At 72.1% G+C, this 10,319-nt stretch overlaps 2 protein-coding genes across 2 annotated transcripts; both read left to right on the top strand.

Annotated features, from left to right (window-relative positions):
- Positions 1 to 661: 661 nt before the first annotated feature.
- H696_05721 (hypothetical protein) lies at positions 662 to 2,148 on the top strand (the record flags this gene model as incomplete). The annotated part of the gene is made up of 2 exons (XM_009499535.1): positions 662 to 848; positions 1,039 to 2,148. The coding sequence occupies exons 1-2, from the start codon at positions 747 to 749 to the stop codon at positions 2,146 to 2,148; spliced, it is 1,212 nt and encodes a 403-aa protein (XP_009497810.1). The 5' UTR covers positions 662 to 746.
- Positions 2,149 to 3,931: 1,783 nt separating this feature from the next.
- Positions 3,932 to 5,472, top strand: H696_05720 (hypothetical protein). The gene is made up of 3 exons (XM_009499534.1): positions 3,932 to 4,078; positions 4,513 to 4,916; positions 5,182 to 5,472. Exons 1-3 carry the CDS (start codon positions 4,014 to 4,016, stop codon positions 5,334 to 5,336), a joined length of 624 nt encoding a protein of 207 aa, XP_009497809.1. The 5' UTR covers positions 3,932 to 4,013; the 3' UTR covers positions 5,337 to 5,472.
- The last annotated feature ends 4,847 nt before the right edge of the window (positions 5,473 to 10,319 follow it).

The following is a 10,319-nucleotide window of genomic DNA, read 5'->3' as shown; positions in this document are numbered from 1 at the left end:
GGGCTGGAAGGAAAGGCAGGAGGGAACAAAAAAGGAGGCTGGCAGGGGCGGGGGGCGAGCTGGAAGAATGTCCGCCGGGAGGGAGATGGGGAGGAGGGAGGTGGGAATGCCCACAATGCACCGATCGGCCCCTCCGGGGGCCAAAATCAATGAACGCCGGCCGCCGCTCGGTCCCGGCGGCAGGGGCCTCCCAACCTGCGGCCGTGTCCCCCGAGAGAGAGAGAGAGAAAGAGAGGGGAGGGATGCGCGTGCGAACACGGGGGGAGGAAGGGACAAAAAACAGGACGCAGCCTGGCGGGTGGCCAGGTGCCAACGCTGATAACGGCCGGCCGCCGGGCTGGCGGGAATTCAAAAACCGTCCGGCGCCGGGGCCGTGCATCCTGGCCGGGGCCGGCGCGGGGGCCGGAGATGGCACATACAGGCGGACACGCCCACGATCGTGTGGCGGCCGGTCGCGTGTGAGCCAGATCCTCCTGAGCGGCGCGTGCGGGGGGCGAGGATGGGGCTCCATTTCAGCGGTCGTGGCGGCATGCCTGGCGCCCCGGATGTGTTTCTATCCCCCTCCCCTACCCCCCTGCCCAACACCCTCGCGTCGCCTCCTCTTCGCACCTTCTCCGCTGCCGCCCGCCGACAGCGCGCGCACACACACGCACACGCACACACACACACACACACATACACACGGCATAAGCCGCCGCCCGTAGCACAAGGCTAGAGGGGGGAAAGACAACTACACGCCACGGAGTATGAGCGCCTTCCTGCGCGAGCACTTCCCGGAGCTTCACCGCGCCGGGCCGGACGCCCCGGCCGGGCCCGGGGAGTCGCAGCCTCCTGCGGCCACCACCCGCGTGCGTCGCTCCCCTGCTCTCCATGCTGCCAGCCTACGATGCCACACCCCCCGGGGGAGGGCAGGCGCGGACACACTCGCCCCCGCTGACCGCCAGGAGCGGACCGGGGGTCTGCCGCTGAAAACGCCTCCGCACACACACTTACACACACACACACACACACACATACACATATATGGCCCTGGCGCAGCCGGCCGAGGTGGGCCCCGACGGGCTGACGTATGCCGACGTGTCGGGCGAGGCGTCGGCCCCGGCCAATGGGGCGGATGCCGACACCAAAAAGAAGCGCACCCTCTTCAAGGTGGACACGCAGCTGCTGACCGGGCCGAATGGCGTGGGCCTGCTGCGGGAGATGCTGCTGCACCGGTTCCCGCCGGAGCCCGGCCTTGAGGCCGGCTCGGAGTCGGACCCGGAGCACGAGCCGGAGCACGAGCCGGCTGCCGAGTCGGCCGACGGGGAGTACCCCCTGCCGCGCATCCGCCGGGCGCCGATTCCCGGGCCGCACCTGGGCCTGGCACCGAGTGGCGACCCGGCCGGCGGCAAGCGCCGGGTCTCCCGAACGGCCGTCCGGCGGGATCTGTCGCGCCTGCTGAAGGTGTACTCGCTGTGGGTGCATGCGGCGGCCGGCCGGCGGCGGACGCTGCGGGACTTTGCGCGGGACTGCGCGCGCCTCGGCGCCGACTCCGCCGGCCAGGCCATGATCTATGCCTGGCGGCTGGACCCCCGGACGGCGGGGCTGGGCCCGGCGCCGGGGCTGGCGGAGGCGGACCGCCGGGCGGCCGGCACCCCGGCCCCGGCCCCGGCCCCGGCCCCGGCCGCCGATGGTGGCCCGCACGCCGGGTTCGAGTATGACCAGGAGCTGGCCGAATGGGAGGCGGCCCTGAATGGGCCATCGCCCCGGGTGGCGGGGGCCGACGCCGGCGGCGACGGCGATGGCGCCGGGTCTGCCGCCGCCGCCGCCCCGCTGAGCCTCCAGCAGCAGGTGGACCTGAACCGGCGCCGCGCGGCGTCGCTCATGTCGCTGCGGCTGACGGACCCGGGCGATCCGCGGGTCTTCGCGTCGGACTACCTGGCCGGGTTGGTGGAGGATTCGCCGGCCGGGCGGGCTGCCGCCCCCGGGAGCCGGGGCGAGCCGGCGCGCGTGCTGGCTCCCGACGGCGCTCTCCCGAACGGCGGCGGCGGCGGCCCGGGGGCCGAGCAGTACCCCTCGGACTTCGACCTGGAGCAGGCGGGCCTCGACGGGCTGTTTGACGATGAGCCGGATCTGCCGGACTACGACTTCGACATGGAGTTCATGTGATGCGCCCTTGGGCGCCTGTCCGGAATAGAGAAAGAGCACGCGACCAGGCCCCGCGCGCGGGTGATCCCCCGCCTTCGCGGGTCTCGAACGGTGTGGCCCACGAAAGTGGCACCGGGGGTGTTAAACCCGCGACCCCGGGCCGGCTGGCCGAGGCGCGCGGGTCGGTCCTAACCGTGGGGACCGCGCGCGGCGCGCGCCGGGGTAATAACCCGGACTGGGGCCGGGAGGCGGACGCCCCGCGGGGCCGGGAGCCCCATGCGGAGCGGGGCCGTCCTCGCCCCCCCCTCTGGCGCTGGCGCTCTTGCGTTTGTTGGTTCCCGGGCGGGCGGCCGGGGACGCTGGCGGGGACGCCGGTGGGGGCGGGGGGGACAGACGAACATACGTCCCCCGGCCGCGGGGGCGGCGGGGGGGGATGTCCGCGCAGTTGTCGGCGCGTCCCCGAGGACGTGGCGGGGGACAGGGGCGGGGGGTGGGGGATGGAGCGAAAGCCGCGGCCCACCGAGGCTTGAGGCGCGGGCGGCGGACGACACTGGGGGAATATAAATCCAGCCTTATTCGCCACGGCCGAGGGTTCTGCCCCCTGTCCGTCCCCCCCCCCCCCCCCCCCCCGGGCCCCGGGCCCCGGGCCCTCCTCAATGGCCCGCGCGTCTAGGGGTGCGCGAGGGAACAGGCGTGCCCGTCGTATATACCGGGCGGGGGCCTGCCGGCCGGCTCCCTGGTCTGGAAAGTTCCCCCCCCTGACGCGGTGCCCATATTCCCGGGCGCCGGATCTCCTCCCCTGCTCGACCGGGGGGCGGGGGAGGAACGGCGCGCGCCCCAGCGGGTTGGGGCCACGGCCGGGGCTGCCCCTCGGTTGGCACATCTTCCCTCTCGAGGGCGGGGCGGAGAGGGTGGGTGCGCTGGGCCCGGCCGGGGTGTGTGTGTGTGTGTGTGTCCGTGTTTGCGGCTCGTTCTCCGCCGCGGTGGGCCGGGGAACCGGGCTTGCACGCGTGCACGCGTGTGTACATGTTCCCCCCTCCCCCTCCGGTGCGTGTGTGTGTGTGTCCAAGGGCATGCCCGGCTTTTCCCTTGCGCCCACCTGCGCGGGACGCCCCCCCCCCTCCCCCCGCCTTCTAAAGGGCGCCAGCCGGCTCCGGGGCCGCCGCGGGAGGCGGCGGGCGGACGACGCCCGGCTGTGCGTCCGGGCGAGGGGGTCATCTGCGTGCGCGTGGGCGCCCCCCGCCCCGCCCCCCGAGGCGGCGGTCCTGGGCCTCGGCCCGGGGCGCCGGCCGTCCCGGGCCCGGCGTCGCTTGCCCCGGGTAGCGCGCGCGCGCGCGTGCACTTGAGCGTCCCCGGCGTCGGGGAAGGGACGGGGCCAGGCCGGACCGGGCGCGGGGCGCGGGGGAACGGGAGCCATGCATTCTCCTGGGCCCCCCCCTCCGGCTCGCCGGTCGACGACAGCCCCCGCGCGGGTGGGGTGCCCCGCCCTGCCCCCCCCCCCCCCCCCCCCCCCCCCCGCCGGGCGCCTGCTTCTCGAAAGTCCCCGCCTGTGTGTGGGGCGGCGCCCCCCGCCCCGCTGGAAGGCAGCTGCACGCGCGCGCGTGCTGCCTGTCGGGCCCTTGCCAGCCAGCTCGTCCCCAGGCACAGTGGGGACACACAGGCGACACATTGGGCGGGCGCCGGGGGGGGGGGGGGGGACTCGGGCCCTCAGCTCGGGTCCGCTGTGCGTGCGCGCGGCGCGCCCGCGTGTGTGCGTGTGCGCAGTGGGCGTCAGTGCGTAAATAAGCCACCGGCCTGGCCCCTCCCCGGTCGGAGGGGCCGGCCCCCCTTCTGGATTGTGTCTTTCTCTGTCTCAGCCGGAAATCCCCCTTTTCTCCAACACCAAAATGGCCAACCTCGGTGTCGTCGCTAACCTCAACAAGCACCTTGCTGACAAGTCCTACATTGAGGGGTGCGTTGTTGCCGCGCCGCGCGCGCGCGCGCTTTCCCCCCCCCCCCTCCTTTTACTACTCGCTCGCGCGCTTGCTGTCTTTTGCTGTTGCATTGCATTCGCCTGGCTCTGGCGCTGTGGCGCGCGTGCGGGAAGGAGCCCGCTCTCCGGCTGTCTCCTCCTCCCCTATCCCTTCCCCCTTGCTGCGCCCAGCTTACCGGGGGGGGGGGCGGCCGACGCGCGCCCGCTTGCGCGTCTCTCGCCCGCACGCGCTCGCTCCCCCTGTCCTTCTCGCGCGCGCATTTCCCCCTCCTCCCCTCCGAAGGCGGCCATGCCGCCACCGCGCGCCACCTCCCCCCTCCTCTTCCCCTGCACCTTGGGCTCTCGCTCTCCCGCCCCCCCCACTAACGGCCCCTCGCCCCTCCGTCCGCGCGCGTCATCTGCCCGTCACGCAGCTTCGTCGCCACTCAGGCCGACGTCCAGGTCTTCAAGGCCTACGCCGACGCCCCTGAGGCCCACAACACCTACGCTCTGCGCTGGTACAACCACATCAAGGCCCTCAACCACGAGGCCCTCCCCGCCGCTGAGAAGGACGACTACCTCGCTTCTGAGGAGGCCGAGGAGGCTGAGGAGGACGACTTCGACCTGTTCGGTTCCGACGAGGAGGAGGACGCCGAGGCCGCCCGCCTGCGCTCCGAGCGCCTGGCCGCCTACCGCGCCAAGAAGGCCGCCAAGCCCGCCGTCGTCCAGAAGTCCACCATCGTCCTCGACGTCAAGCCCTACGACGACACCACCGACATGGTTGAGCTCGAGAAGCTCGTCCGCGAGATCCAGACCGACGGCCTCGTCTGGGGTGCTGGTGCGTGTGGTGGCCCGGCCGCCCCCCCCCGCGCGCGCCTCTCCTTCTTTCCCCGCCCTTCTCTTGCTCTCTCATCGCCAGAGGGGGGTCTCCCTCTCGTCGCCGGCGTCCGGCGCGCGTCGTCGTGTCCCGCCCTTCCCCCTCCCTCCCCTCTTCTTCTCTCCTCTCCGCCATAGCCGGGCGTGCGTGTTCTGACGAAATCTCCCTCCCTTCCGCGTGAATGTCCCATTTCCGGCGCGCGCTCCCCCCCCTCCCCGGCCCACAGCCCAGCTCATCCCCGTTGCCTTCGGTGTCAAGAAGCTTCAGATTATGGTCACCGTCGAGGACGACAAGGTCGGTACCGACTTCCTCGAGGATCAGCTCCTCAACATCGAGGACCACGTCCAGTCCGTCGACATTGTTGCCTTCAACAAGCTCTAAGCGACCTGGCGGCATGCGCCCCTCCCTTCCCCCCCCCTGCAGCGCGCCCCCCTGTCTCTTTCCCCCCCCCCCCCGGGGACGACCTGTCTCTCGTGGGTGTTCCTCTCTCTGGCACATACACAACCCCCTCCCTTTGTTTGTCTTTCTTTGTACAGGCGAGGGCCTGCTTTCCCCCCCCCCCCACGTCCGCGCGACTTGCCCCCTCCCCCCACCCCGGTCTCTCCATTGCTCTCTCTTTTGGGCTCCAGGAGGGGAGGTGATGTTGGTGTGGTGTGTGTGTGTGTGTGTGTGTGTGTGTGTGTAGACAGGGCGGGGCGCTCGTGTGTCATGATCTGTTCCCCCATGCGCGGTGTCTCTCCCTCCTCTCCCCCTCCGTCCTTCCTTTCTGTTTGCCTGCGCTAGAGCATGTGCCGGGGCAGGCCCCCGGGGCCCGGCGAAAGGGGGAGCGTGCACACAGGTGGTTGGGCGAGAGCGAAGGTGCGGCGTGTGACGGTACCGGCCCGGGGGGGGGCACCTGCGCGGCCCTCTGCATGGGCATGCCTCCTCCCGCGGAGGGGTCTTCTCCTTCGGCGTCCCGAAGCACGCCCACTCCCAGGGGGGGGGGGGTGGCCAGCTATGCGGCCGTTGTCCCCTCTCCCCCACTCTCTGTCCCTTGCTGTTCCCCTCGTGCCTTTTTTTTTTTTTTTTTGCGCTGACACGGGTGCGCGTCCGCTTCCCCGGCAAGCCGCGCGGCTCCGTCTCTCCGCGCCAGGGCGCCCTGTGTGCATGCCCGCGCCCGTGCGCCAGGGCAGGGGCGGGGGGCGAGGACCGGGGACGTGTGGGGCTCCGGCCGGGATTCCCCGCCCGGGCCGGAGAGACAGTGCGGGCGGCCAAGGAGCGGGAGGGCTTCCTGGACCTGAACAGTGCGGGGGAGGGCAGTTCCTCCCGCGCCGCAGGCCTCCCGACAGTACGTCGCTGTGGCTCTTCGCCGCGGGAGGGCGCGAGGGAGGCCTTGTCAGGCCGGACGCCGTTGTCGTGCTCTGTGTGCGTCCTCACCCCGTGGGGTCTGTATGTGTTTGTGCCCGTGTGCGTGCGCGCGTGCACCGAGGCCATCCCAATTAATACATCGATTAAATACCCGCGAGTTTATATGCCGCAGCCTGATGCCAACGCTCGCGGCCGATCACTCTCGATCTCGGGCCGCCTGCCTGCCGGGGGGGGGGGGGCACGGAGCGCCGAGGACCGCGGGCGTGAGGATCTCTCCCGGAGAGGTGCCACCCCCTGCCGGTGGTGCGCGGGTGGGTGGGGGGGGGGTGGGGGGGCAGCCGCCGCCCCCGGGCGCCTGGCGGCAACGTACCGCCGCGGTCACACGCACGGGCGTGGTGACATCCGCCCGCTGCCCAGGGGGGGGGGGGGGGGGGGGGCGGGGAGACATCGAGCTGGAAGGTGAGCCGGTGGGTGGGTGGACCTGGCGTGCCGGCACCCCCCGGCATCACCGGCCGGCCCGGGTGGTGCCCTTTTTCAGCGACCCGCTGCATCATCCAGGGCCAGCGCGGTCATGTCTCGCCTCGCCCTTGTGCTCGTCCCCTCCCCCTGCCGCTGGGAGCCGCTGTGCTCGTGGCCAGCGGTCGTTGTGTTGTTCTCCGTTCAGATGGCCGTCCCCATCGTCGCGGGTGCGTTGTGCGTGCATGCCTCCGCCTGTTGCCTGCCCGGCACTTGCTCGCCCTGCTGCCCGGGCCTCCGGCGTCAATGGCCCCGATCGCCTCGGCCGTCATGACATCTCGCGGTACGTCTCGCCGCGCCCTCTCTCCCTCTCTCTCTCTCTCCCTCTCTGGTTGTGCTCTGTCGACCTGCAGGCACATCCGATCCCTCCCCTGCTGGGTGTGCCCATTTCCATGAGTGTCTTTTTTTAGTGCTGCCATCTACTGGTGTGTTTGTGTTTGTGTTTGTGTTTCTGCGTGTTTGTGTGTTTGTGTGTTTCTGCATGTTTGTGCGTGTTTGTGCGTGTTTGTGCGTGTTTGTGCGTACTTGTGCGTGTTTGTGTGCGCGCGTGTCCGATTGCTTCTCCCCGCTTCCCACATCCAAGCATCCTCCCCGCGCGCCACTCCCCTCCGTCTCCATCGCGCCCTTTCCCGGCGTGTCTGGCATGGGGAGCGCATTGTCAGCCACATACGCTGCGCACATGTGTTACACGGGTTTTTCGCAGACCATGGCCGCGCATGCCGTGGCTCGGCGCGCACATCCTGCGTCCCCCCATGCCGATGTGCATTGTATGCCGCGTGTGCACATGCATGCACGCCTGTGCTCATGGGCCTCGAGCTGCGCGAGGCACGCACCGCCAGCGCGCTGGATGCACCCGCGGGCGTGTCCACACTTGGCCCCGCCGGATCACTCTGCCATGTGGCCGTTCCTTCTTCTGGGTGCGCTCCCCGGGTCGGGGCCAGCCCGGGCGCGCTTGTCGCCCTTTCGCGCGGCGTCGCCCGACCGGCTGCTGCTCCCCCTTCGCCGGATCGGCCGCCATGTCGGATCTCCCCCCCCCCTCCCCCTGTCATGGACAGCTGCCCTGCGCTCCGTATCCCCCAAGCGACGGGTCGAGGCCTCGACGTCGGTCGTCTTGCTGGCCCTCCTCGACCATCTGCGCCGGCGCCGCGCCCCTTGCGCCCGCCGGAGCGCCATGCGCCAGGGTGCCTGATCCTGCGCCCGGCCGGGTCCGCCACCGGCCGCCCTCGCCCCTTGCTTGGGGGATCCCTTTTTGCTGAGGGGCGGCCGGACAGGAGGCAGCCGGAGGTGCCAGGATGCGTGCCCCCCCCCCCCCTCCCGATGCATCGGGCCCCGTCCCGAGATGACCCAATATGCCAACGGAAGGGTCCCGGCGCACGTGAAGGCGCGCCGACGGCCCGTATCATGTGGCATCCACCCCGTCGCCCTTTGTGTCGGCCGCCCGCGGTGCCTCGGCGCGCGCGCGCGCGCGCGCGCGCCTGTGCCGCCCCCGGCCGAGACTCCGGCGGACTCTGCCCCTCTTCCGCTGGCTCGCCGGAGGAAGGTGTGGGGGGGGGGGGGTGCGCGGTTCACGCGCGCCCGCCCGCGCCTTGCCCTTTCTCGCATCCGGGGACGCGAGAGAGAAGCCCCAGGTCAATCTGCGTCCCCCCCCCCCCCCCCGGGGGGGGGGCGGGGTGCCGACTCCCCACAGGAAGGTGCGGCGGCCGTGGGTGGCAGGCAATGTTGTTATTGTTGCCCGCCCCTTCTCCCCCCCCCCTTCGGATGCAGCGCCGGCGCTCGTGGGGCAGGGTAGGCTGCAGGGGCCCGGGCGGCGCCTTCTCGAACATCCCCGCTCCGGGCACCGGCCTCCTCCATGCTCTCTGCGGGCTTCCCTGCTGGCGGGGGCGGGGAAACCGGCCTCCGCGCCCGGGGGACCGGGTTACTCCTGCGGGGCCGGGGCGGGCGCTCCCCGCCCCTCCGCTCCTTGCCCCCTCCCTGGCCCTCGAGCCAGAAGGGGGGGGGGGAGACGGGGGACGGCGGCGGCCGGCGGGGGCCTAGGGTTGGTGTGTTCACGCGTGCGCACACTCCCCGCTCGCCGGGCTTTTTTCCTGGCAGTCGTTCCCCCCCCCCCCCCGCCCCCGCCCCCGCCCCCGGCCGGCAACCGGGCGCGGTTTTTTTTTTGCGCCGGTTGCCCCCTGCGTTGTGCCGGGGGTGTGCTGCTCCCCCAGCGACGTGCGTGCGCGCGCACTGGCGGTGGCCGGGCGCCAGTCATTTCGCTTGCGCGCCGCCCGGGTGCTTGTTCGCCCTGGTCGCTGGTGTGTGCCCTGTGCCCGGGGCGTCCTCCTTGGCCGCGGCGGGCGTGTGCGTCTTCTCCCCGCCGGAGCACCGGGCGAGGGCCGAGCAGCACGCAGCGTGGCTTCGCGCGCGCCCGGCGCATTCTTGAGTTCGAGACGCGCGTGTGTGTCCCCCGCGCCCCCTTTTTTTCTTTTTTCGGGACCTCCCAACGAGGGGGCGGGGGCGCTCTACCACTCTACTGTTCAGTTGTCCGCGCACGCATGCGCGCCCGGCTGTCCGGGGGGCGGGGACGCCGGTTCCCCCGCCCTTTTCCGGCGCCGGCTCCATTATTTCCCCCGCGCCCGGGCTCGGGCGTAGCCCGGCGCCGCGCCTGCATGACACATCCCCCCGGGGGGGGACGCCTTCTGGCGAATTCCCCGAGCCTGGGCCGGGCGGCCGGGGGCGGCGGGGCGGCGCATCCTATTTCCCCGCCGTGGCCGCGCCTTTTGGCGTGTTCCTCACGGCGGGACGCCCGCGGGCCGGGGCCTCCTCGTACACGTTTGTGCCATACGTTCGCGCTCTTGGGCGTATATATATATGACTTGGGGTGGGGTGTGTGATCACATACGCACATCCGCCGCACATTGAGGCGCGCGTATGTGTGTGCGCGCGTGTGTTGCATTGTCCCCGGCCCGGGCGCGGCTACCAGGGGAGCCCGCAGCCGGCGAGGGCGCCCCCGCAGGCGTGCACACGCGCGCACACACACACGCTCGTCTGCCGGCTCCAGGCCCTGCCATATGGGATCTCTCCCCGGGGCCGGGCCCGGGCCGGGCCGGGGAGGGGGGGCGGTCGGCGCCCGGGCGATCCGACGCCCTCCCGTGCGGTCGCCGACCTCGGGGGGGGGAGGGGGCATGAGCACTCCCCCCCGGCGCCGCCCACAGAGGCCCCACGCCGCACGCCATCCTGACCCGCGCCCGGGCCACCCTCCCCCCCCTTCCCGCCACGTTATCTCCCGCTCCCTTGCCCCCTCGCCCTCACACATGCGTTGCCACCCCCCGTCCCCGAAACCATGCCCCCACCCCTGGCTCAACGATCTGGCCGCCGCCGCGACCGCCGCCGCTGCCGACTCTCGCCCTCCAGCGCATTGTTCACGCGCGCGCGCGCGCGCACACACATACACACAATGCCCAGGCCCCTCCCCCCCCTGGTCTCCGCAGCATGTTTGTCGCCCCCTCCCTCCTCGTTTCCTCC

This window comes from Fonticula alba (assembly GCF_000388065.1).
Source record: "Fonticula alba strain ATCC 38817 unplaced genomic scaffold supercont2.13, whole genome shotgun sequence".
NCBI lineage: Eukaryota > Rotosphaerida > Fonticulaceae > Fonticula > Fonticula alba.
This window is presented reverse-complemented; position numbering and strand designations above follow the sequence as displayed.

Coding starts and splice junctions, on each gene's coding strand:
- H696_05720 (XM_009499534.1), top strand. CDS start 4,014: ATGGCCAACCTCGGTGTCGTCGCTAACCTCAACAAGCACCTTGCTGAC. Junction 4,079..4,512: donor GACAAGTCCTACATTGAGGG/GTGCGTTGTTGC, acceptor CCCGTCACGCAG/CTTCGTCGCCACTCAGGCCG. Junction 4,917..5,181: donor CGGCCTCGTCTGGGGTGCTG/GTGCGTGTGGTG, acceptor CCCGGCCCACAG/CCCAGCTCATCCCCGTTGCC.